We start from the raw sequence: 23,194 nt of genomic DNA on the forward strand, positions 1-23,194 counted from the left end.
TATTGGAGTTTGGGGGCGTTTGTACATAGTTTGGTGCACAGCTTATGTGCATGTGCGTGTGCACACGCATGTGCATGGATATGTGCACATTGCCAGGACACCCACACTCCCCCCAGCACCTGGGCAGCCCCTTCTCCCTCGCCATATCCCAGGCTCCTTAATTAGAAAACTCAACAACTGAACATTTTCCACCCAAATCTGGTTTTCAGCTGCATTTTTGCTGGCTTGGATTTCACTAGGAGTGTTATTGCCTGCTCCAGCTTTTTCAAGCCTTGGTTTGAAAACAAGAGCCGAGGGAGGAGGCACATATTCCTGTGTTTGCCCGATGCATACGCCCAGCAGCAAGAATTAAAGCAGGTTTAATCCAGTTCTTGATTTTCCAATTTCTCCTTACAGGAAACTGCCCTCACCCAGCTCCTGCCTTTTCCGAAATGACACTCACCGGTGAGCTGAACCTGGGCAAAAACAGTAACATGCCACCCACTCTCCACAGTTAAGACAAACACCCTATACTTAAGGTTATTTAGGAAGCAGGGACACGTTCATGCCAGTGGAAAGTACTGGATTATAAAATAGAAGCTCCTGTGTCACTGTGGACCATCTGGCTGGGAAGGGGGTGACTAATTGCACCGCACAACATGACATCTAAAAATATAATGAAGCACGTTGAGAAAGGCCAAGCAGTGAAGTTAGTTTGCTGAACTTCAGCTGCTCGACCATCCCGCATCACCAGGGAAGGAGCATCAGGCCAAAATTTCATCACAGGTGACCCCAAACACGCCCGGTGTGATTTTTCGCATTGTTTTGGGCAACACGGTGCCTCATACAGCGCAGCTGCCTCGGCACGGCCGCTCGTGGAAACCAGCGCTGCGCCACAGTTGCTTTGACTCTTGAGAAAAGCCATCTGTGCTTGCGATTTTTAAATTAAATTTACCGGACGTGCTCTCAAAGCAAGAAGAACCGGGCTGGTCTTCTCCCTTCCGGCAAATTCTGGATGGCTGTTACAATTTTATACCAAATAAATTTATGGTTTTTCTTGCTCTGGCTTGCTTTCTGATCTGGCGCTTCCAGTAACTCAGCACGCTGGGAAACAATATTTTCTTCCAGGCCCTATAGAAGAGCACAAAACACTATAAAATCATCCCACCACCTAATTAATTTATTTGAGGAGTCACAGGAGGAAACTTGGAGCAGGAGATGCTAGCGGGAAAGTTGCACCATGACATGGAGAAAACCCACTTTGACCTTCAGTGAAATAAAGGTCCTGATTCTGCCGAGGGCAGAAAGCAGCTCCAATATCCACGCGAATGGAGAAACCAAGCTCAAAGCTGTGGCTCTAAAGAAAGAAGTTGCAGGATTTGTCTTGGAAAACAGTTCTCGGAGAAACAGCTTTGCCCTCTGCAAAGTCCAGGTTAGCCAGGGACCACGGTGCTGTCAGCCCAGCACCCTGCCCCATCCACGTCTTGTCTGAAAGGACAAGATCCTCGGGACACACAGATGTTTGTCATCAGCTCCACCGCGGTCACAGCAAATTTATAAATGCGGTTCCATTTCTGGGGAGAGACTCTACTCATGACTATTATCTGCATAGCTAAAGATGAGATGTTGGAGCTGGAGACTGCAATTAGTAGAGGAGAATCTGGCTATCGATTTCAATGCAAGTTGCCTCAAACATGGGATGCCAAATCCATTTCAGAAGCAACTTGCAAAACACAAAGGCCTGAGATGAGGCCAAAAAAAAAAAAAAAAAAAGCTAATCTGTGCTTCATGCCTCAGTTTCCCCACCTCTGAGGGTGAATTCCTTTGCAAAACACATGGATAGCCACTGAATGAGAGTGCTATATAACACTCAAACTACAGGTGCTGTCAATGAACAAATATAATAATCCTGGTCACATGGATGACACCCTCACATTCAATTCCTTGCTCCTATTATTCAGGGCAAGATCAAAACTTTGCTTGAGGGCAAACCACAGCCCAGCGAGGTTCACCCAGACTCTGGCAAAGAACCAGCCACAGGACCAGAAGCTGCATCCTCTGCATCCCCCAGTCACAGCCGCCCACCGCCTCCCAGAGCTTTTCATTCAAAAGACGCTTTCCCCAAGAGGCTAAATAGAAAGATGGGACAATAACACGCGTGTCAATCACAACCGTGTGCTGGAGGAGCCCCTTTCTGCCCCACTGCTCTCTAAATGCAGCGGGACGTGAGCCGGGAGAGCCGACCCCATGCCGACAGGTGCTGATAAGCCTCTTCCCACCTGGAGAGGGATCAATTAAACTCCTGTAAGTCACTGAGCTGGAGCTGATGAGGTTTTCAGGAGTGAGAAGAGCTCTCAGTTATGCCCTTCCCAGTAACACACTTGGAAGGTGCAGTCCAGTCCATGCCATCGTGCCACTGAGCCTCTCTCAAAAGGCCAGTTCAGGTTTAGTGACCATGAAAACCTTGCAATTCTCCCACCCAGCCTTCCATGATCTTGGAAAAAGCCAATGTGACTTTTCAAACATCCCTAACTATTTATGGAAAATTCATTTCCACCCAGTTAAAGGTGAATTTTGAAAAATTTCCATTCCAACTTGAGTTACAGCTCCCCTGCCCAGCCCTACACATGTCGGGACCCCAGGACAGAAGCGGCTTTGATATCCACAAAGCTCAACAAGCCAAAACACACCCAGAGCCCTCAACCGGCCCATCAAACAGTGCATCAGGGACCGAGTTTGGGAGCACCTTGGATTACACAGAAGAGGACTGCTGCCTTAGCTGGCCCCAGTAAAAGCCGACGGCAGGATCTCACGAAGGTCCAGAGCCTGTCGTGTTGGTCGAGGTGCAAATATTCGAATTTCCAATCGCGAAGACAAGTCCTACTTCATATGGGCTAAGACGTGCTTTAAATAGTCTGCTTGACCCACTGCATCTGAGGGGAAAATCTCCTGGCAAATGTCACAAGCCTGAGCACCCTCGGAGGTGAGGATGGCTCCTTGCCCAAGCGTACCGTCCTCCAGCATCCAGCCCGGCGTCCAGGATGTCTGCAAGGAGCAAAGGGGAAAAGTGGTCAGTGGGAATGGCAGAAGCAGCCTTTTTTCAAGCCCCCAGCTGCGTCCAGCCTCCATCCCAGGGTCTGCCATGCCGAAGCACAGCCTCCAAAAGCAGACACCAAGTTTTTGTGCCTGCAGAAAGGCTGGGCTAAGGGCTGCTCCCCCGTGCTGGAGTCTGGGGGAGCTTCAGTCCCCCCTCGCTCCATCCTCGCCAAAATCCACCAGAGGATCCTGTCTCTGTACGGCACCTGAGCATCCCCCATTGCCCATCGCTTATATCTCAGCAGCTACAATTGCTATCCAAGCCAGAACATGAGAAAAGTGCTTTTGTAAAAAGCAAGGTGGAGCGCATTTGTAATTTCCTTTTTGTGCCATTATCATTTAAGTGCTGATAAGGCACATTAGGGCTTTACCAGACAGACACCGCTTCCATTTCTTTCTTTCTTCTCCTGCTTCTTAAAAAGAAACTAGCTTCTAAATATAGCCCAGGCTGAAAATCAATAGCTTTCCCCATGAATATGTAGCCATGGCAGACGTAAAATAATTTTTAAGGGTCTCATTTGGGAGAAGGAATGAAAGGGAATGGGCTTGCCATTATAGGCACCCTCACTGGTAAGTCCAGGGTTGGTGTCCCACCTGTAACACACATTATGAAGGCTTACCGGGAGGACTGAGGGGCCAGAGTTTAGGATGTCTTTAGAAATCATCCTTTTTGGGGCATATAAATCAGAGAGAAAAAAGGAAAACATTTAAGAGCTCATTTAATTTCCAGAGCCAAAGGAGGTTGATACAGTTTTTTCCCCTGAGACTGAATCGACTGTTTCAAGAGTTCTTCAGTGCCTCAGAAAGGACTATGGGAGGGACTTCTCCCAAAGTGCATCAGGTGCTGCTTGGCAGCCAGATCCCAGGGGCTTCTATGTACCCAATTCCCCTGGGAACCAGAGAATTGGGTGCCTAGGGACTTTTTCAGGACATAACCCTAAACCTCCACTCTGCCACAGCTTCCCATATGTTACAGCAGGGCTGAAGGAGAGGATGCTGAAGATTGACAGATGTCATTACGCCAGGAAGAGCCCGCAAAAGTCACAGATAAAAATCCCCGTCAGCTTCACGCGTTACCTTCACGGGTCCTCGGATCTCTACCGGGACTTTAGCCTCAGCAGGCAGAGCACTTTCACTGGGAGCATCTTCTCTCCGAAGGGCTTCTGGGGCTTCGTAGAGATCCAGAAGAGTCAGGAAGGAGTCCACAACAACTGGATTTGGTGCCACCAACTCCTGCGGGCTGCAGCAAGCTCTCACTTCTTCCTTGGGGCCTTTCAAAGTAGGAAGCATCCTACAGGTTTTCAGCCACGTATCTACATCCACCTTCTCGCTCCTCTCTGCCTTGCTGCTGCCAAAAGCTACGGCAAGAGCTGCTCCTCCAGTTCCACCATCGAAGACGCTGCCATTCGCGGTGCTTGGTGGGTACTTGCCGTTGAAGCCAGGCAGCATCCCGGCAGCTTGCGGCTGCGCCAGGGGATGAGCAGAGCCCTCTGGGTCGGCGGCGGTGGATGCCGATGCCTCTGAGCATTTCTGGTGGCTGTCCGGTGGTCTTTCCCCTTCCTCTGTGACCATATCCTCCGTGCACTGGATTGGCAGCGACACGGGGATATCTTTGAAAGAAAGCAAGCCAGAGCGGTCATTCCTGGGACTCTAACGGCGTTTGTGGTTTGCCTTCCCATTGCCTAATTCTCCTTTTGTGCTTGCAAAACAACTGGGTGCTACCTCCTTGCTGGCAAAGCTCACTTGTCCCCATCGCTTGTCCCCCAGGGAAGTGGTTGAGTCACCATCCCTGGAGGTATTCAAAAAGCGCATAGACAAGGCACTTCAGGACATGGTTTAGTGGGCATGGTTGATGGTTGGACTCGATGATCTTAAAGGTCTTTTCCAACCTAAACGATTCTATAAATCATATAGCTGGATATAAATCATACAGCTGGCTGGACCAGCGAAGAAAGGGCATCCGAGGACAGCCAGAGAGAGCTGAGGGTTGGAGGAGCATTAGCTACCTTAGGAGATGTTGAGACATTGCTGCGTCCCCAAAAGCAGGGCTGATCCCAGTAATGGCTTTGGTTTAGGTCCTGTTTGGAGACATTTAGTTGCACACCAGCCCCAGGAAGGACACACAGACGGCGGAGCTGCGGGGAAATGAGGCGAGCACAGAGGTGGGGAGCACATGGTGGGGAGCACACGAGGCTGCTGGTTTCACAGCACATGGCGGCTGTTTGCCTGAGCCAATCCCTCCTGACCACAGAAAACACCCTTTAAGGTCGGGAAGAACATGCAAAACCCTGCGGGAGTGATGTGACTGCTTTCAGGGGGACAGATGAGCACTTGGACCACGGCCGGGGGGTCGGGAGGGAGATTTCTTGGAAAACCAGGCAGGTTACTGGGGAGGGTGAGAACATTTCCCTGGGTGGTTTCCAGGCTGTGGAGGCTCCACCGCCGCCCCTGCTTCCCAAAACCGCTCCAGGCAATGGGTACCATCTGCCCCACACTCCTTCCCCCTCTCCCCAGGGGTGAGACGTGTGAATAAGCAGCGGCACGCCTGCGGCGGTTTTAACATGACTCTAAGCAGACACACACACACGTTACTCCGTGTTTGATGGAGAAGGCGAAGCCAAAAAGCCACGACAGCCAGCACGGGTTGCAGAGCACGCTTCTGCCTTAAACCAGCTTCTCGTTACCCCCACTTTCCACAGCAAACTTCTTGCCAGCATCAGCACAAAGGTTCAGATTACACCTGTCAGCCCGGATCTGCAGTTTCAGCGTACCCTCCCCAGCCCCGCTGCTTACCAAGGACGGGTCCCTTCCTGGCAGTCAGCTTCTGGAGGAGCTTGCCCTGCTTGGTGCACAGATCCTGCAGCCTGGCGACCTCCTCACAGAGCTGGAGGAATATTTCTTCCATCTCCATCGCGCCTGATCAGGAGAAAAGGAAGAGGAAATGACCGGCTGTGTGTTATTCAAAGGCGGCGAGGAGCTGCCGAGGTTACCCCGAGCTGATGGGATGGGGAGGACCAGGCTCGGTCGTGCTGCAGGATCCCTGGAGATCCCACGTGCTCATGTGCGCGGGACTGCAAAGAAAGAAGCACTCCCAGTTCTGTTACAATTTACACAGAAAAAAACTGAAAAGGGAAGTGATTCTTTCCGAGTCAGGGGATAACTGAACAGCCAAGCTGGGCTTTTCCACCCCTCAGCCCACAGCTGCCACGAGCTCAGCTCCTAACAAACAAAAAGTCCCATTTATTGAAAAATCTACCTGGAAAAAGTTGCATTTCCCATTCACTTAGTACCAAGGGATCTAATTTTTTGTGCAGTGGCATGAGAGCAGACAAACTCCCGACAACAAACCCATACAGGGAACAATGTCCAAGTGTGGGGGCACAATTCCCCTTTCTTGAGAAGCTCAGCCCCAAGCTGCCCCTTCTGCTCTCAAAAATACCCTGCAAATTAAAATCTAGCTCATGCCCACACGGTATGCATTAACCAAATATTGTTACTACAAAGAAAAACCTCCCTGCATTGTGTTCAACACATTTCTCCTTGCTTTAACAGCTGTATTGTGGATTAGACTTTCCAGTTTTACCATATTGCACCAATTATTACCAGTCTGAAAGATAATAAATAAAACCAAAGCTCAGTACAAATCTGCAAGCCATCTGCAAAGTACATTTTAATTTGAAAGATTCGTGCAATCTCGATTAGCATAAATATGCAAATCGGCTTTGCTTCCTGTCATATTTTCCAGGTTCGCTGCTGCTCAGCACTGCAAATCTAAGCTCCGGCTCTGTAATTAGGGGCTCGGCTGATCGGTTTGATGGAGTCTCCTCTAATGCTCAGGGTGATGTGGATTCCCCGGTAGAGGTGAAAGGCAGAAATCCCGACCGGCCCGAAGGAAACGCACCCGGAGCAAGGAAAACTACAGACAAAATGGTAAGGCTCGCTTCCAGTGCAGGTATTTCTGCACTTCTCACACAGCAAACAAGCTGTGATGGCAACTGCATCGTATTTTTGGGTGTTTGGGTCCCACTGATTCTTAAAAAACAAGTTGAAATGTTTTGCACCCTCCAAAGCGCTAACTCCATAGCTAACTTATCAAATTAAAGATTAAGAGGATATATTTTGTCTGAGAGTTATATATAATTATGCCAATTAATTATTAAGAAGTGTGTGATTTGGAGCTGTCACTCCCAAGCAAGGCTGTATTGATTTTGTATGATCCCTGCTGTTTCTTTCAGTAGTTAACTGCTTCTTCATTTCCCCCAAATTGCTTTTTGACACTAGGAGGACGGTGCACCGGGAGATTTTAATCTCCTGCATAACCTGAAAAGCATTTCACAAATTGCAATTAAAAGAAGCAATCTGAGAACACAAAAATCCTGGGGAAATCAGATGCTCAGGGTTCACCGATCAACTTGGAGGGGTAGGACCTGCCTTCAGCCGTGTTCTCCCTTGGCGCGGGGGAATGGGGCTGATTTAACGCAGTGAAAAGCCCGTCCCCACCCCGTCTCCCACAACACAGCCTGGTGTGGACCCTGCGAAGCCACAAAAGCTCCGTTTTCCACAGAAGCACACTTACTTTGGTGGGGGGCCCTCCTTTCCCCAGCTGGGCGGCCACGGCACGACATCGGGCTCGGCGAGTTGCAGCTGAAAAAAGTTTAGCAGCAGCAAACTTTGGGGTAGGGAATTTCCCCTTCAGTTTTTGTGCTAAGAGCGAAACCTCTGCACGGCAGCGAGGCAGGAAACAAAGCGGCAGTGAATTACAGACAGCCACTGCGCAAACCCAGGGTTTAAATTTAGCTCTGAAAAGCACAGGAGACGATTATGAAGGCCAAGGGTGGCCTCACGACGGGTGAGTGTTGGCTCCTCTCTGCGCCGCGCTGGGTGAGGCAGGTGCCTTTTCTGGGATTCGGTTTCCCCCCACCTTTCTCTAGCAACTCTTCAGTGCTTTAACGGGGAGGCTGCTGGGTATTTGTGCGTCTGCGGTGCCTCCGAGCCCTGCCCGACTTATCCCCTGTAAGGCAGCTAATATTCAAGCTAATATCCCAATAATCCAAATTAATACTTACTCTGCCCCAGCTCAAATCTCCCAAATCCTCCGTATAGCACAGGAGCCAAAGCAAAATCCTCAGCTGGGCAATTAAAACCCGCCCAGGGCTCGTCCCTCCGAGATCCCCGAGAAGCCACTGGGGTTTTCCCCGTTGCCCTTCTGCTTTTCCTCCCTCCTGCGCATCTCGACCGCAGCCTCTCCTGGGGTGCAGGGGAGGTTTGGGGGCTGCTTGTGCCTTTCCTTGCAAGCGCAGGAATCCCTCGCCAATGGGCTTGTACCTGTCACATCGTCCCTGAAGCGGCTCTGAGCGGCTCTTTCAAACCACCAGCATCTCACCTGGCTTTTCCAGGGAGTTTTCGCGCAGGGTCTAGCAGCTGCTGATCCTCAGGCCGAAGCTTCATGAAGATACCACCATCTAGTGTTAAACGCGGGTCTTAAGGACGTGGGAAACGGGGCGCTCGGAGCGGGGGGCTCGCCGTTCGGGGGATCGCGGCCTCGTGCCCAAGCACAGGTTCGGGGCGCCGGTGGAGAGCAGCAAGCTGGTGCAATTGGCAGGTCGACGCGAAGAGACAGACTCACAGAGGGATGGGAATAATTAGCAAGTTCCCGTGTTGGTAGTCTATTTATAGTGAGCGGTGTGCTCACAAAAAATATTGCCAGTGATTATTACATCCCAGTAAAACTGACAGTAAATAAACTCCCAGCCACAGGGAACTGCTGCCCCCGAGCCAGGAAGCTCAGGAAGCTCTGCAGCGCCCACGGAATAATTAATAAATAAGAGTAATAATAAAAAATGTGGCACGAACTGAGGAACAAGCACAGGTAGGAAGGGCGTTCGCACCGTGCTGGGGCCTCTCTCCCTGCCGGCTGGCGGTCGGGCAGCACCCCCAGTGCCAGGCCTTTACTGGTCCCCAGCACACCTGGGGTCATGCCCTTATGGCCTCTATAGGCCCTGAGGCTCCCAGCACCCCCAGTGCCAGGCCTTTACTGGTCCCCAGCACACCTGGGGTCATGCCCTTATGGCCTCTATAGGCCCTGAGGCTCCCAGCACCCCCAGTGCCAGGCCTTTACTGGTCCCCAGCACACCTGGGGTCATGCCCTTATGGCCTCTATAGGCCCTGAGGCTCCCACCACTCCCAGTACCAGGCCCTTGTGGCCTCTATAGGCCCCTGCCGCCCCCCGCACCACCAGTGCCAGGCCCCTATAGCCCCCGTGCCCAACCTATACGGCCCGTATAGACCCCTTGTCCCCACCGCTACCCCGCTGCCAAGCCGGCGGCAGACCGGCGGGCGGCGCTAGGACGGCAGCGTCGCTCCCCCGGCGGGCGGCGCTAGGACCGCGGCGGTGTCACCCCCGCGCACCTGTACCCCGGGGCGGCGGCAGGTGGTGGTGGCGGCGGCGGCCCCGCCCCGCCCGCGCGCCAGCCCCGCCCCGCCCCGCCCCGCCGGGACGGCACCTGCGACCCCGCGTCCGCCGCCGCCGCTGCCGCTGCCGCGGAGCCCGGTGAGCGGAGGCGGGGGGGAATTGTCGGGGGGGGGGGGCGGGCAGGGAGAGCCGGCTGCACCGAGCCCGAGCCCGGTCCCGAGCCCGGTCCCGAGCCCGTGCGCACCGGGGAAGGGACCGGTCTGGAGCCCCCGCCCTGGGAAAAGAGGGTCCGGGGAGTCCCGGTGCGGAGCCCGGTCCCGTCCCGGGGGGAAAAGGGGCTGGAGGGTCCCCGTGCGGAGCTTTCCCCTCCCCCGGGGAAGGAGCCGGGGGGTCCCGGGACGGAGTCCCCCGGGGTAAAGAGGGGTCGGGGGGTCCCGGTGCGGAGTCCCGCGCCTCGGGGGAAGGGTCTGGGGTCCCGGGATGGAGCCCACCCGGGGCTGTGTGGCTCCCTGTTCCGCGGTGGGCAGGATCCGGCCCCTTTCACCCCCACGAGGCATCCCCCCCCCCCTGCCACCCAGCCCGTCTCCGGAGGGCCCCGGCCCCCCACAACCGGGACCGGGGCCGGGACCCCAAGGGCTCATCCCAGCCGGGGCGAGGCCAGCGGCTGGGTGGTGGGACCCCCCACCTTCCCCTCGAACCCCCACAGCATCACCGGTTCCTAAAACTGGAGCCGTACCACAACGCTCGGGTGAGAGGAACCAAACCCCGCTGGCAGCACCGGTAAGGAACCGGGCTTTTCCCCTGGCCCAACCGGCGGCAGGGTAGCAGGGTGCTGCCGGATTGCACCCCGTTTCCCGCTGTTGGCTTTTTTTGCAATCCTCACCGCTTCCGAGGTCGCAATCGTGGCCGCCGGCTCGCTGCCACGTGGAGCGTGTGGCCACGTCGACCACGGCTGCCCTGTTTGCTCGCGGTGTCAGTGTTGATTTGCTTTTATTTTATTTATTTCCCCCTTTTTCCTCCTCTGCTGGGGCAGTGCCTCTCGATTTCCACCTCTCCCCACGATTCCTCCTTCCCACACCACGGAGGATGCTCTGGCTACCACCAAATTTCCACCAAGCCCATTTTCCCCTTCTTCGGAACCCAATGGGCTCCACCGGATAATTTTGGCGTTAGTTTTCCTGGGTATGGGGCGAGCCGCATCCCGACAGGGGATTTTCGGGATGGGCTGGATGGGAGGGAGCAGCGTCAACCTGTGGCTTTGCAGGGCTGGTAGCGGCGAGTGCAAGCATGCCAGGAGCTTGGGCTGCAGCTCGTTGCAAAATCCACCCCAGCGCTTTTTGGGGAGGATTTGGGGTGGGGGTTACTTTGCTTTTTGGCCCCTTTTGGGGAAGGGATTTGGGAAGGGAGTTGGGGTTGGAGCTCCCTCGAGAGCTGCAGTGCTGCTGTTGTGCACAAATCTGTGCCCGAGTGTCGCCCCGGGGTTTATTAGCATCGCATGGCTAATGAGCGCGCTTCATTAATGTGGTCACAGCAACATGGCAGGAAGGAGACTCTCGGACAGATGCAGAGATAGTGAAAACAGGGTTTTGCTCCCCAAAGTGAGTTGCTCTTCACCACTTGCCTCCTTGCATGGCAGCGGCTCGCACTGTGCAACGAAAGCATTGGGGCTCAGGGACGCAAGTGGGGTGGGAGCATCTTTGCTCAGACACAAGCAGAAATTGAGGTGGATTTATTTTTTTCCTTAATTCTGCTTTTTTTTTTTTTTACCACCCCCCCTGTGGAACCGGTGCCACCCGGCCCTGCCATGACTCAGGAACGGGTGGCCTTGGCAGTGAAGCGTGGTCCGGCCGCCGGCTTTGATCCCCACGGCACTGAAAGCGGTGACCCCGGGGACCGCCTCGTCCCTCCTCCTTTACAAGCCGAAGCTTCCTCGCCCTTGAAGTTGCTGGCAGGTGCCCTTCTCAGCTCCAGGGCCGCACCATTTCCAAGGCAATAAAAAGAAAAGGAAAAAAGAAATAAAGGAGGGAGGGGGAGTCCGAAGAGGAGGAGGAGGAGATGCCGGTGAATGGCTCCCGCGGAGCTTGTCCATGCTCCGGCGGCAGCGGCTCACAAAGAGCAGCCGCGGGAGGTTTCCTTGCGGTGGGAAAGTTCAGTTTTTGCCGGGTCCCGGCGGAGGGTTTGCAGCCGGTGCTGAGTTCTCGGTGGCCACTGCGCCGGACAGGGCACCGGACACGAAATCTGCTGCTCCAATTTAGCCGAAACCGAAGCGCCGCAGGGTCTTGCACGTGTTTTCCTTCCCAGCGATGCTGCAGGCAGGAAAAATACCCCAGGGAAGGGTTCTTTCTACCCGACCAAAAATATTTCGGCAAATTTTGAGGCTTTATTTTAGCTTTGTTACGCTGCTCCTGGCATGCACGGGGAGGATGCAGGGGGGGATGCTGCAGCTGCTGGCTCGGTCACGAGAGAAACTGCTGGGAAAGTCCCGCACTCGTGGTGGCCAGATCCAGCACACCTCGCAGCATTTTTCGAACCTCACTTTTTCCTGGTGTTTTCTTTTTAGCACGGATTTACGCCTGGAAGAGCCATGGGGGGATTTTACAGGTCTCCCTTGCCCCCTTGCAGGGAGTGAATATTATTAATGGAATATTAATTATATATGAATACATGTTAATATCAAGGGGTTGCAGCCGAAGTGCATCCAGTCTGTGAATTAACCTGCGGATGTTTCTCCTCCTCCCCAGGTTACCGGAGCAGAGCAGAACATCATGAAGCACCCTGAGACCCGGCGTCCCTGAAACACCCATCGCCGCAGGGAGGACCCTCCAGAAACCGCGTGGGGCAGGGGGGAAAAACCAAAATGAGGCTCTTCCGGAGACGCTACAGCCCCTTGAAGGTGGCTTTGGCAGGCGCCGTCTTCGTCATCTTCCTCTTCATCCTGCAGAAGGATGTGGGGAACAAGGACCCGAGCGAGGAACCCTGGTTGAAGAACATCGTCCAGGGGAAGGACCAAGTCCTCGACCTGATGCTGGGGGCAGTCAACAACATCAGAGACTCGATGCCAAAGCTGCAGATCAGAGCTCCGGTTCGGCAAGAGGAACCACTGCCCAGCGCTCGCTCCTGCCTACCCGGCGTCTACACGGCGGCGGAGCTTCGGCCGCTGATGGAGAGACCCCCCCAAGACCCCGCCAGCCCCGGAGCCGACGGCAAAGCCTTCAAGAAGGATCAATGGACGCCGGAGGAGACGAAGGAGAAGGATCGAGGTTACGAGAAGCATTGCTTCAACGCCTTCGCCAGCGACCGCATCTCCCTCCAGCGAGCGCTGGGACCTGACAGCCGCCCGCCGGAGTAAGAGCCATCACCCAAAGAGCCCCGTGGGTCCGTTTGCTCCCGGCGGGTCGGGGGGGGGGATTTTAAGGGGAAATAAAAGCAGATTGGGGACGGGCTGTCACCAAGCACTGGCAGGGGATCGAACGGAGGGAGGGCTGAAAAAATACTTTTTTTTTTTTTTTTTCCCCCTAATTTTTGTCCCCTTGGGGTTAGTTTTTAACAGCAATGGGCAAAAGCCAGCAGAGGCTCTTTGTGTCTCCATGTACCTGCTCGCAGCCGGGTGGCTTCAGCATCTCCCCCCTCTTTCCCTCTCCTCCCTCTTTCATTTCAGCCAGCTCCAGTAATCGGACTTTTTCTTTTCTTAGCCGAGTGGAACAGCCTCAGACCCCGCTGAGTTGGGAGGGGGAGGCGAAGGAAGAGGCATAAACTCAAGAGATTTCCTCGCTTGCCCTCTGGCCATGGGCTGCCGGATTAAAGCATAGCCCCCCCAACCCCTGCCTGCTCGAGGGGCTGGGCTGGGGAAGGCTTGGGGGAGTGGATTTTGGGGTGGAAAAAAGGCTTGAATAGGAGGTAGAAACCCAGCCCTGGTGTGGAAACTGCCCCCCCCCCCCCCCATGCCAGCAGGCGATTATCCGTGCTTAGCAGGTGTAGCAGTGACAATGGGGGGGACATCGGGGCCCGGCAGGCAGCAGGAATGTGATTCACTCGACCGGCGACGGGGGGAGAGGTAGAAATCAATTGAAATCCAAGCGGCGATGAGCCGAGAGCCACCGGGGCCAGGAGCTGCTCTCCTGCCATGGGGTTTCGGGTGGGACAAGGGGTGTTTTGTTTCTGTCTTGCCCCCCCACCCCACCCCGTCTTGCTTAGACCACCGCTTTTCTCTCTCGGAGGTGCATCGACCAGAAATTCAAGCGGTGCCCCCCCTTGCCCACCACCAGCGTCGTCATCGTCTTCCATAACGAAGCTTGGTCGACGCTGCTGCGGACGGTGTACAGCGTCCTGCACGCCTCCCCGGCCCTCCTCCTGAAGGAAATCATCTTGGTGGATGATGCCAGCACGGATGGTGAGTGGGAGCCGCGGTGCGATGCAGGGGGATGCCAAGCATCTTTCCATCCCTGGGAGCAGCGGCTGTGAGCCACTCGAAGGAGAAGCGGCTCATGCCAAGTCTCCGAGCAGCCTGGGATGCATCCGACAGTTCTTCCACTTTGTTTCCCATCCGCCCAGGAGCACCCACGGGGATTTTTTCCCTTCTCCGGCATTGCTGTTAACCCAGCCCTGGAGAAAAACTGGGCGTTCCTCCCACGTCCTGCAAACACCTCATCCGTCGGCCGGCTTGCCCGCCAGGCTGCAAACCTCATTAGCTACACCCAGAGTAAATTAACGATGTGGTTCAGCGCTGGGGCACTGGGGAGGAGCGGACTTTGCACTCGCCCCAGAGATAAATGCTTCCTTTCCGCCTCTGGCGTCTGCATGGGCTCCCAAGGAGCAGAAACCTCAGGGTGGTGTAGGGCTTTATTGCCCGTGAGCTTGGCTCCCGCTGCGGTGGGAACGCGGGTTGGATTTGGGGTCCCTTCCTGGGATGGCTCTCCGGACATCCCAGCTCTCGCTCAGGTTTTGGCTTGGCTGCATCTGCCAAAGAGGGAGAGAAATCCCGATTTCCTTTGGTGACACCTTGTCCGCTGTCCCTTCCCTCGGTGACAGCTCGTCCGGTCGGTCCTGGTGACATTTCAACTGCAGGGCATGAGACCTTCTCACCCCATCGTTCCCCTAATCCCTCTCTAGTGGGGGATTAGACAGGGCGGGTGGCCGGCTTCTTTGCAAAACTCCCTTTCTTTAGCCAAAAACACTCTGGGATTTGGGGGAAAGGAGATTCCGTGTGTCCCCAGATCCGAATGCGGGTGCAGGGTCTGAGCAGCAGCTCCTGCGAGAGGATGGGATGGGAAGGGATGGGATGGCATGGCATGGCATGGGATGCGATGGGAGGGGGCAGCAGGGTGGGCTGGTGGGATGCAGGGACTGGCATCTCCCCCACTCCAACAGATCTGATGGCTCTTTTTGCCCCACCTCAGAGTACCTGAAGGATGAGCTGGATCGCTACGTGGAGCAGCTCCAGATCGTGCGAGTCGTGCGGCAAGAGGAGCGTAAAGGGCTGATCACGGCACGGCTGCTGGGGGCCAGCGTGGCCAGCGGGGAGGTCCTGACCTTCCTGGATGCCCACTGTGAGTACCCACCACCTCCTGGGGGTCTCCAGGTTGCTGGGGCGAGGGGGGGTGAAGTTGTCTCCACTCAATGGCCAACCCTTCCCTGTGTCCCAGGTGAATGTTTCCACGGCTGGCTGGAGCCCCTCTTATCCCGCATCGCCGAAGAGCCCACGGCCGTCGTAAGCCCCGACATCGCCACCATCGATCTCAACACTTTCGAGTTCTCCAAGCCCGTTCAGAACGGCAAACAGCACAGCCGGGGCAACTTCGACTGGAGCCTGACTTTCGGCTGGGAGGTCGTCCCACCCCGGGAGAGGCAGCGGAGGAAGGATGAGACCTTCCCCATCAAGTAAGCCATCACAGGGGGGGATTTTTATCCACTGCGGAGCTGGTGTGGTGGTAGCAAAGGTTGGATGAGCCCTGGGAACACCGTGTCCAGACCAAAAGGCTGCAAAATGAACTGGCTGAATGTGCGCAGCTGCTACAGGGTGCTTAGGGAGGGACAGCCAGGGTGGCAAAGAGCTGGGTGCCCTGTGCCAAGAAACTGCCCCTTCCTCCAGTTGTTTTTGCTCCTTTTCCCAACAAATTGGCGTTTTCCCTGTTGGTTTTGATCCCTCCAAGTAGGTGATGCTGTCCCTTCCCAGCAGAGCTTCCCCCGTGGGATGCTTGTCTTGAGGGATCTCAAGTGGTTTGTGCCTGGGAGAGGATGCTCAGACATGATCAGAGCCGTGGGGCTGGCAGAGGAGAAATCTCCCTTGGGATCTGGTGAATGTGGAGCCATAAAGGACCCTTTGCAAAAACACGTTTGAACTGCCTCCAGCCATCTCTCTGCTCCTGCAAAGTCTCTCGTTAAGGGTTTAATCACTGTCTTGTACCTTCTTGCTCTTGGATACCCAGCTACCTGGGCACAGGGTGGGCACCTGTGCTGGCACAACAGCAAGACTGCACCAAAACCCCAGTTTTTATCCCCTTATTTAGCATGCAGAGAAACCCTGAACGGGTTTTCCCACTGCACCTCTCTGTTGGTGCCCCACGATAAGCCGGGTGCTCCCACCGGGAGATACCGGACACCCTGCCTGGCCCCATCCACGTCCCGTCCCCTGGCTGGCGGCAGGGCTGGCTTTGTGCAGAGGTCACCCAGGAGACGTCCCTGTCCCAATAAAGGTCCCTTTTACCGTGAGCCGGCGGTTTGGCTCCCGGCGTTGTCTCATCTCCGCTCGGCAGGAAAGCAGCAGCTCAGCGAATCCTTTTTTTTTTATTTTTTTTTATTTTTTCCTGAATAAAAGCAAGTTTCTGTTCCAGCCTCTTCTAAAGATCAGATGGAAAAGATTAGAGAAGCCAGAGGAGTGAATGGGGCGCCGGCCGCTGTGCTCTAATCTCCCCCCTTCTTTTCGGCGATAGGTTTTCGGTAACAATATCCCCTTTTCGCTTTGAGTTGAGAGCTGGCGGCGAGGCCCCTCGGTGTCACGCTGCCACCGCCACCTCCGTCCCCTCCTGGCAGCTGGGTCCAGCCCCTCCACCAAAGCCACCGCATCTGGGGCACAGCTGGATGGGGTAGGGAGATGGGGGGACACAGCTGCAAAGTGCTCACAGTCGCCGTGAGGGCCATGATGTCCCCAAAACTCAGACTTCTGCTTTTCTATTTTTATTTTAACCCTATTTTGCCCCCCCTTCTCCCTCCCCTTAGGTCCCCGACCTTTGCCGGTGGCCTCTTTGCCATCTCCAGGTCCTACTTCGAGCACATCGGCTCCTACGACGACCAGATGGAGATCTGGGGGGGCGAGAACGTGGAAATGTCCTTCAGGGTAAGGATGGGTCGGTGCCATCTTCAAAGGGTATCTTCAGGGATGCTTCTTGTTGGGGGGCATGGGGGGGAGGGTTGGACCCCCCCCCACGTCTCAGGCGTTGCCTCCCTGTAGGTCTGGCAGTGTGGGGGTCAAGTCGAGATCATCCCTTGCTCCGTCGTGGGTCACGTTTTCCGTTCCAAGAGCCCCCACACCTTCCCCAAGGGCACCCAGGTCATCTCCAGGAACCTGGTCCGCCTGGCCGAGGTCTGGATGGACGACTACAAGGAGATCTTCTACAGGAGGAACCAGCAAGCTGCGCAGATGGCCAGAGAGGTACCGGGCATGCCGGCGGGCTTCTGGTTCTCCTGGGTCGGGGACTGATCCTGCTGGGAGCTCGGGCCTGAGCAGAGGGAGGAGGTGGGCTCAGCCTGCAGCTGGGAAGGCAAATGCAGGTGGAAAGATGTAGCCAAAAAGCTATTTTTTATTTTTTCTTTTTGACCATAATGTGTTCTAGTAGAAAAACATCAATTGTGAAAATTTTTTTTACGACACCAAAACGTTGTACTGTGATGCCAAAATGTCCCAGCCCTCTCGGTGAGTGGCCCCAGCCTGAGGGTACCTGCCAGGTGCTGGGGATGTCTTGCAAGACCCCACCACCGGTCTGGGTCCTGGGCACACTGTGACAGACGATGACAAAGCCGGGAAGACCCCTCAGCTCTGAGCCCCGGCTCGGGAGGGTTTTTTTTGTTTTTTCCTTGCTGGCTTCGGAGGTTAGTTTAATTTTCTCACGTGACTTTGTCGATAGAAGACGTATGGTGACATTACAGACCGGCGCAAGCTGAGGGAGCAGCTCCACTGCAAGAACTTCACCTGGTACCTCCAGACCATCTACCCAGAGATGTTCGTCCCTGACCTGACTCCAACTTTTTACGGAGCGGTGAGTATGAGCATCCTGCTGGGCTCAGTCCTTGGCTAGAAATAACTACAGCAGTGAAGTCCCCAAAAGGCTGGGTTTGGGGTTTTTGCATTTAAACCAGCGTGCTGGAGGGTTTTGGTGCAGCCGTGTCCGTCACCAGCTGGTGGGGCTGGTTCAGGCTCTGGCTGATGGTGAAAGAGCTGGAATCCGGCAGAGCTGGTTTGGGGCGAGTTACGGGGTGGGGGACCCGCGGGGATGTGGCGTTGGGTTAAATTGGGTGAAAGAGCTGAAAGCTTCCGTGAGCACCGTGCCAGCATTGACATGCACAGGGTGGACTTGAAAAACCGAGCTGGGGACGGGCAGGATGTGGAGCGTCGGCTCCGTCCCCGAGGATGGAGCTGCCAAAAAAAGCCCCTTTCCTCCAAGCCGGTTGTTGGGGTCTAATTCTGACCTTCCTCAGCCGGGGCGATGTGAAAGCAGCTGTCGGACGCAGCGACAGCCAGGGCGAGGGCTGGGTGCTGGCTCCCGTCCGGGTTTTAATTTACCTTTGTTTCCCAAAACCTCGTCCCTGGCAGCTCTCATGGCCAGACGGAGGCATTGGCGCGGGCATTCCTCGCGTCCTGGAAAGGACAAGGGACCCAGACACGGCACCTAGTACCGGGTTCATGTTTGTACAGCGATAACTAAGTGCCCCACAAAGCCCAAATCCAAGGCAGATCCCTACCCCGGGATGTTGGAGCCCAGCTTACCCCGCTGCCCCTTTTTTTTTTCCCCTCCACCACAGATAAAAAATGAGGGCACCAAGAGCTGCCTGGACGTTGGTGAGAACAACCACGGTGGGAAACCGCTCATCATGTACCCCTGCCACGGGATGGGGGGCAACCAGGTGGGCACCCATCAACCCCCCCCGCTGTTTTTCCCCTGGGGGTTACTTTCTCGGGGTGCAGCAGCATCATGTCTCCTCTCTGGTCTTGCCCCCCACCCAGTATTTTGAGTACACGAGCCAGCAGGAGCTGCGGCACAATATCGGGAAGGAGCTCTGCCTGCGAGCGGGCTCGGGATCGGCCGAGCTGGGCGACTGCCAGTACCGAGGGAAGCCCGGGCGGGTGCCGGCTAACGAGGAGTGGGACCTGGCACAGGTGAGAAGATGCGTCTCCATCCCGGGAATCACCCAAGGGGACAGTGGCATCGTCCCGTCCACCCCCTCCATCGTGGCGATGCTTCTCTGCCGCTTCCCCTCGGTCGCATCCTTTCTTCGCCCCACCAGCATCGCTGAGCTGATGCCGTCTTTATCTTTTGGCAGGACCGGCTGATTAAAAACCCAGCCTCCGGTACGTGTTTGACGGCACGAGGGAAGCACCCGGCGATGGTTCCCTGTGACCCGATGGACCCCCACCAGCTCTGGTCCTTCACCTAGGCGGGAAGCAGAGTGGCCCAAGCCCCTGGCCGTCCCCAACCGCGCTCAGGAAACCAGAATCCAAAAAAACTTCCCCTTTTTTTAATTTAAGAAGCGAAAGCCTTAAATATGCTGCATTTCATGGTTGCCTTGAACTAAGTCCCGTGCCTTTGGAGCGGGGAAAGCCCAGGGAGCGGAGCCTGGCCAGCGGTACCCCGCAGAGCCCAAAATGCGGCGGTCGTAGTGATGCCTGAGGATGCTCTTTGGTACCCAGCTGCTGCTCATCCTTCCCCTCCCCGGCTCCAGCCAGAGACTGGGAAATTCGTATCGGGCACTGAAAAACGCGGCCACGCTGCCCTGCACGTGAAAGCAGGGTGGGAAACTCCTGCCAGCGAGGAGGAGGATGGCGACCGGCCCTGCGGCTCATCCCGTGGGAGGGTGGATCGTGGTTTGTCGTGGCCCCGTGTGGGTAATGGAATCCCCCCCAGCACCCAGTGCTGCCAGGGGGCTGCCAGGATCTGGCCCTCGCCCGCCATAGCCCTGCAAGCATCGTGTATCACTGCTGCCAGGGTGGGAGAAGTTGGGCTGTCTGCCTTAGATATCAGGCTTGATTTGGGGTGGGAAGTTAGATTTTTTTTTTTTATTTTATTATTATTATTATTATATGATGATGATTGCTGGGTGCGATTCTGCTCATCCTGGTGCTGATCTGGAGGAGAGTTTTTTCTCCGAATGGCACAGCTCGAACGCACCGCGGCATCCTCCCGGAGACGCTCTCACCAGCGCCCAGGTGTGAGATCTCCTCCTTCCCCTCGTTTTCTTCAAGCCCAACTACTGTAGCTGCCACTTTCATTGCCATTTCATTTAGGGGGGGTGCGGGGGACACCCCTCCTGGAAGTGGCGTGGGGGTGGGAGAACCTGTCTTTGGATACATGACCTCAAATAAAGAGATGATTTATTTTACAGACATCCCGTCTCCGGCTTCCTCCGAGCTCCCACCCCTTCTCTGATTTAATTTTCCCCTCTCTTCTTGCCCTGGAAACTCCCTTTTGCAGCCCAGAAGTGGGTTTAAAGCCACTTTTGCAATGAGGCATCACATTTGGGGTGGTTCAAATTTGGGTTGGGTTGTCCTGTGCCAGGGTGGAGGCTTCACTGCCATCCCTTGCTGTGTTCCCTTCTGTGCTGATAAAACAAATAAGTGATTATTTGGAGACCATTTTCCCCATGAAATCTTATGTTTTCCTTAGAGATAAGAGCAGAAATGCAGCAGGTGCTTTTTTTTTTCCTTTCCTTTCCTTTTTTTTTTTTTTTTTTTTTTTTTTTTAAGCTGGGTGAACTGATAATCACCACTACCACAACTGCTGTTTTCCAGTGACTGCTCCATCAGTGGAGCAAAAACCTCACTGCTGCAAGTTCACCCCGCTCAGAACAGCCTCAATTTCTTTTTAAAGGGGTAAAAAATGAAACTGTTTTGGCCAGAAATCAGGTTTTTCTTAAAAACTACATTGGTGTTTCATTTAACCTCAAAATAATGCCCCATGGAGGTCATGTCCGGTCCCTGCTCTGGTGCTGGCTGTCCTGGGTGGGGTGGGGGTTTTTTGGAGTGGGTGAAGGTCTTGCCCTGCATTTGCCTCAGTTTCCCCATCCTGGCAGCAATGCGGGTGCCGTTCATGTGTTGGATAAAACTCTTGGAGGCATCCCATGAATGAATAAATGTGATACGAGGACCACAGCTGGGGCATCCTCAGGGATTGAGACCGGGAGAAACTCGTGACAACGTTGCCTGAGATGTGCAGAAGAGGAAGGTGCAAAAGCAGGTCATCGTCTCCTCGGGCATTTGGGCTGCCTGTGCAAAGCCGAGGGAGACTTGGGGTGCACCCAGGGTTTTTCGGCCCTGACCTTCGGGACCGTGTGTGTTTTGGAAGAGGGACCAAGGCTGCTCGATAGGCCCGTGTCACCTGGTTTTCTTCCCGTCCCTCCTTCTCCATCCCGTTTAAAGCCGCCGGCGGTGCAGCCCCCACCACAGACGAAGCGCTGCCGTGGTCCAGGATGATGCTGCAGCTCGTCCTCCTCGCCGCCCTCGCCCTCTGCGGTGTGTCTTTCATGGGAAATCGTCGGCCTCGTTAGCTGATGACGACCCCCCTGGTTATGATTCACTTCCCCCTCCACCCCAACCCTCTCTCCCACAGGGCGCTGCTCCGAGCAGGATCTCGATGGGGTGCAACGGGTAGTCGGTGGGACCGAGGCACGCACGCACGCCTGGCCCTCCCAGGTGGGTCCTTCCCGGCGTCAGCCGGTAAATCCCATGGGGGTCTCAACCCACCGGGACCATATGGTGAGACCCCCCCATATTTCGCATCCCCCCCCCCCCCCCCCCCCAGATCTCCCTCCAGTACTACTCCAGCGGCAGCTGGCATCACACCTGCGGAGGGTCCCTCATCCAGAGAAACTGGGTGATGACAGCAGCCCATTGCGTGGATCGGTGAGTGGGTACGGGGAGCCCGCCTTTCTCTCATGGAAAAGCTGTTTTCCACCAAAAACCTTTCCAAGGGGAAATTTTGGCTGCCCCAACCCGCAGAGCAACGGTCCTTTAAGGTCTTTGCTGGTCTTCCTTTAAGAGCTTACATGGACCATCTCTGGGAGCATCTTCTCCTTGCACTGATCCTTTCCATACCAGCTTACAGTTAAAATAATAATAATTTATGGCCTGATCCTGTGTTTTTTCGCCTTCCCGGCAGTAACCGGAACTTCCGTGTCGTGGCCGGCGATCACAACCTCTACAGGAGTGACGGCAGCGAGCAGGTCTTCAGCGTGAGCAAGATCATCATCCATCCCTACTGGAATAGCAACAACGTCGCCGGGGGGTAACGCACGTGGGGAGGGGGATTTTGGGGGAGCATCGCTGGGAATCGAGGGGGGGGTCCCTGCAACATCCTCTCCCTCCTCTCGCCAGCTACGACATCGCCCTGATCCGCCTGTCCAGTTATGCCACCCTGAACAGCTATGTGCAGCTGGCGGTCCTGCCCCCGGAGGGATCCGTCCTGCCCAACAACTACCCCTGCTACATCACTGGCTGGGGTCTCACCCGCAGTGAGTGCCGATGGGTCACCCCGGCTCTAAATCACCCAAAAAATATGGGAAACGTGGGGGGCTGAATGATATTTTTAAGCCCTTTGAGGTCCCAGGAGGCATCACGCAGGGCTTTGCTGGGGGCAGGGAGTTGCCCAACGTTGGGTGGGGTCGTGCCAAGGTTTGGGGGGGATTTTATGCAGGAAAAGGGGCTCGGTGGCGTCTGCGGGCTCTGCTTTGGCAAGGGGCGGGGGGGTTTGCGGTGTCTCGCAGGTCTTTGCCGGCGTGGCGTTAACCGGCACTCGGTTGCGTGCAGCCAACGGGCAGCTCTCCAGCGTCCTGCTGCAGGCGTACCTGCCCGTGGTGGACTACCAGATCTGCTCCAGCTCTTCCTACTGGGGCTCCACCGTCAAGACCACCATGGTCTGTGCCGGCGGTGACGGTGTGCGCTCCGGCTGCCAGGTACGACCCCGGCATCCCGCTTTTCCCCCTCCCGGCATCCCACCGGCATCCCGTTTCCTACCACCTCACACGGGTTCGTCGGTCCGGCAGGGTGATTCAGGCGGTCCCCTCCACTGCGAGGTGAACGGGCGGTACCAGGTCCACGGCGTCACCAGCTTCGTCTCCAGTCTGGGCTGCAACGTCAAGTACAAACCCACCGTCTTCACCCGCGTCTCTGCCTACATCTCCTGGATGAGGAGTGTAAGGCGACGGCAGGGCTCAGGCAGCTGGGGGGCTGAGACCTGGCACTATCATTGCACTGATGCACCGGCTGTATCCCTGCTCGGCTCAACCGTTGCCTTTCTTCTCCTTCCAGGTGATGGCCCAGAACTGAGGGGTGGCAGGAGAAGAGCCCGGTCCCCACGTTTTGGTCAGAGGGGTTTAAAACCTGTAGCTGGCATCAATAAAATCTGTTCCTCTCTCTGGCGTGCTGGTGGATGCTTTGCCCCACAGCCCGACAATCCTTTCTCCTCCAACCCTCAGCATCTTTTTCCCCTCCCGTCTTCCAGA

General features: G+C 55.6%; 3 protein-coding genes across 7 annotated transcripts; 2 read left to right on the plus strand and 1 right to left on the minus strand.

Annotated features, from left to right (window-relative positions):
• Positions 1-343: 343 nt before the first annotated feature.
• LOC115351132 lies at positions 344-9,431 on the minus strand. The gene is made up of 6 exons (XM_030037555.1): positions 9,382-9,431; positions 8,401-8,696; positions 7,652-7,719; positions 5,869-5,991; positions 4,153-4,685; positions 344-3,024 (listed from the first exon to the last, which is right to left on the minus strand). The coding sequence occupies exons 3-6, from the start codon at positions 7,698-7,700 to the stop codon at positions 2,860-2,862; spliced, it is 870 nt and encodes a 289-aa protein (XP_029893415.1). The 5' UTR covers positions 7,701-7,719; positions 8,401-8,696; positions 9,382-9,431; the 3' UTR covers positions 344-2,859.
• On the plus strand, positions 6,857-20,727 carry GALNT6 (polypeptide N-acetylgalactosaminyltransferase 6). 5 transcript variants are annotated; one of them, XM_030037550.2, is made up of 11 exons: positions 6,857-7,005; positions 12,229-12,832; positions 13,705-13,877; positions 14,884-15,033; positions 15,130-15,364; positions 16,703-16,820; positions 16,935-17,135; positions 17,608-17,739; positions 18,503-18,604; positions 18,705-18,857; positions 19,022-20,727. In XM_030037550.2, the coding sequence occupies exons 2-11, from the start codon at positions 12,345-12,347 to the stop codon at positions 19,133-19,135; spliced, it is 1,866 nt and encodes a 621-aa protein (XP_029893410.1). In that variant the 5' UTR covers positions 6,857-7,005; positions 12,229-12,344; the 3' UTR covers positions 19,136-20,727. The 5 variants fall into 5 exon arrangements, with proteins under 5 accessions (XP_029893410.1, XP_029893412.1, XP_029893411.1 ...); XM_030037552.2 differs by lacking the exon at positions 6,857-7,005 and adding an exon at positions 7,817-7,924; XM_030037551.2 differs by lacking the exon at positions 6,857-7,005 and adding an exon at positions 9,574-9,625.
• A 249-nt stretch (positions 20,728-20,976) lies between these two features.
• Positions 20,977-23,114, plus strand: CELA1 (chymotrypsin like elastase 1). Its single transcript, XM_030037063.2, has 8 exons — positions 20,977-21,206; positions 21,304-21,386; positions 21,496-21,596; positions 21,853-21,978; positions 22,068-22,204; positions 22,500-22,645; positions 22,736-22,885; positions 23,001-23,114. Exons 1-8 carry the CDS (start codon positions 21,164-21,166, stop codon positions 23,016-23,018), a joined length of 804 nt encoding a protein of 267 aa, XP_029892923.1. The 5' UTR covers positions 20,977-21,163; the 3' UTR covers positions 23,019-23,114.
• The last annotated feature ends 80 nt before the right edge of the window (positions 23,115-23,194 follow it).

Source organism: Aquila chrysaetos, chromosome 15 (genome assembly GCF_900496995.4).
Source record: "Aquila chrysaetos chrysaetos chromosome 15, bAquChr1.4, whole genome shotgun sequence".
NCBI lineage: Eukaryota > Metazoa > Chordata > Aves > Accipitriformes > Accipitridae > Aquila > Aquila chrysaetos.

What these genes read in the sequence shown, in the direction of transcription:
- LOC115351132 (XM_030037555.1), bottom strand. Translation starts at nt 7,700, where the DNA reads ATGTCGTGCCGTGGCCGCCCAGCTGGGGAAAGGAGGGCCCCCCACCAA. An exon ending in AAGGAGGGCCCCCCACCAAA is followed by an intron (nt 5,992 to 7,651) that starts GTAAGTGTGCTT and finishes TCTCCTGATCAG; the next exon opens with GCGCGATGGAGATGGAAGAA. An exon ending in CAGGAAGGGACCCGTCCTTG is followed by an intron (nt 4,686 to 5,868) that starts GTAAGCAGCGGG and finishes TTTCTTTCAAAG; the next exon opens with ATATCCCCGTGTCGCTGCCA.
- GALNT6 (XM_030037550.2), top strand. Translation starts at nt 12,345, where the DNA reads ATGAGGCTCTTCCGGAGACGCTACAGCCCCTTGAAGGTGGCTTTGGCA. An exon ending in CTGCGCAGATGGCCAGAGAG is followed by an intron (nt 17,136 to 17,607) that starts GTACCGGGCATG and finishes CTTTGTCGATAG; the next exon opens with AAGACGTATGGTGACATTAC. An exon ending in ACGGGATGGGGGGCAACCAG is followed by an intron (nt 18,605 to 18,704) that starts GTGGGCACCCAT and finishes CCCCCCACCCAG; the next exon opens with TATTTTGAGTACACGAGCCA.
- CELA1 (XM_030037063.2), top strand. Translation starts at nt 21,164, where the DNA reads ATGATGCTGCAGCTCGTCCTCCTCGCCGCCCTCGCCCTCTGCG. An exon ending in TGGCTGGGGTCTCACCCGCA is followed by an intron (nt 22,205 to 22,499) that starts GTGAGTGCCGAT and finishes GGTTGCGTGCAG; the next exon opens with CCAACGGGCAGCTCTCCAGC. An exon ending in GTGTGCGCTCCGGCTGCCAG is followed by an intron (nt 22,646 to 22,735) that starts GTACGACCCCGG and finishes TCGGTCCGGCAG; the next exon opens with GGTGATTCAGGCGGTCCCCT.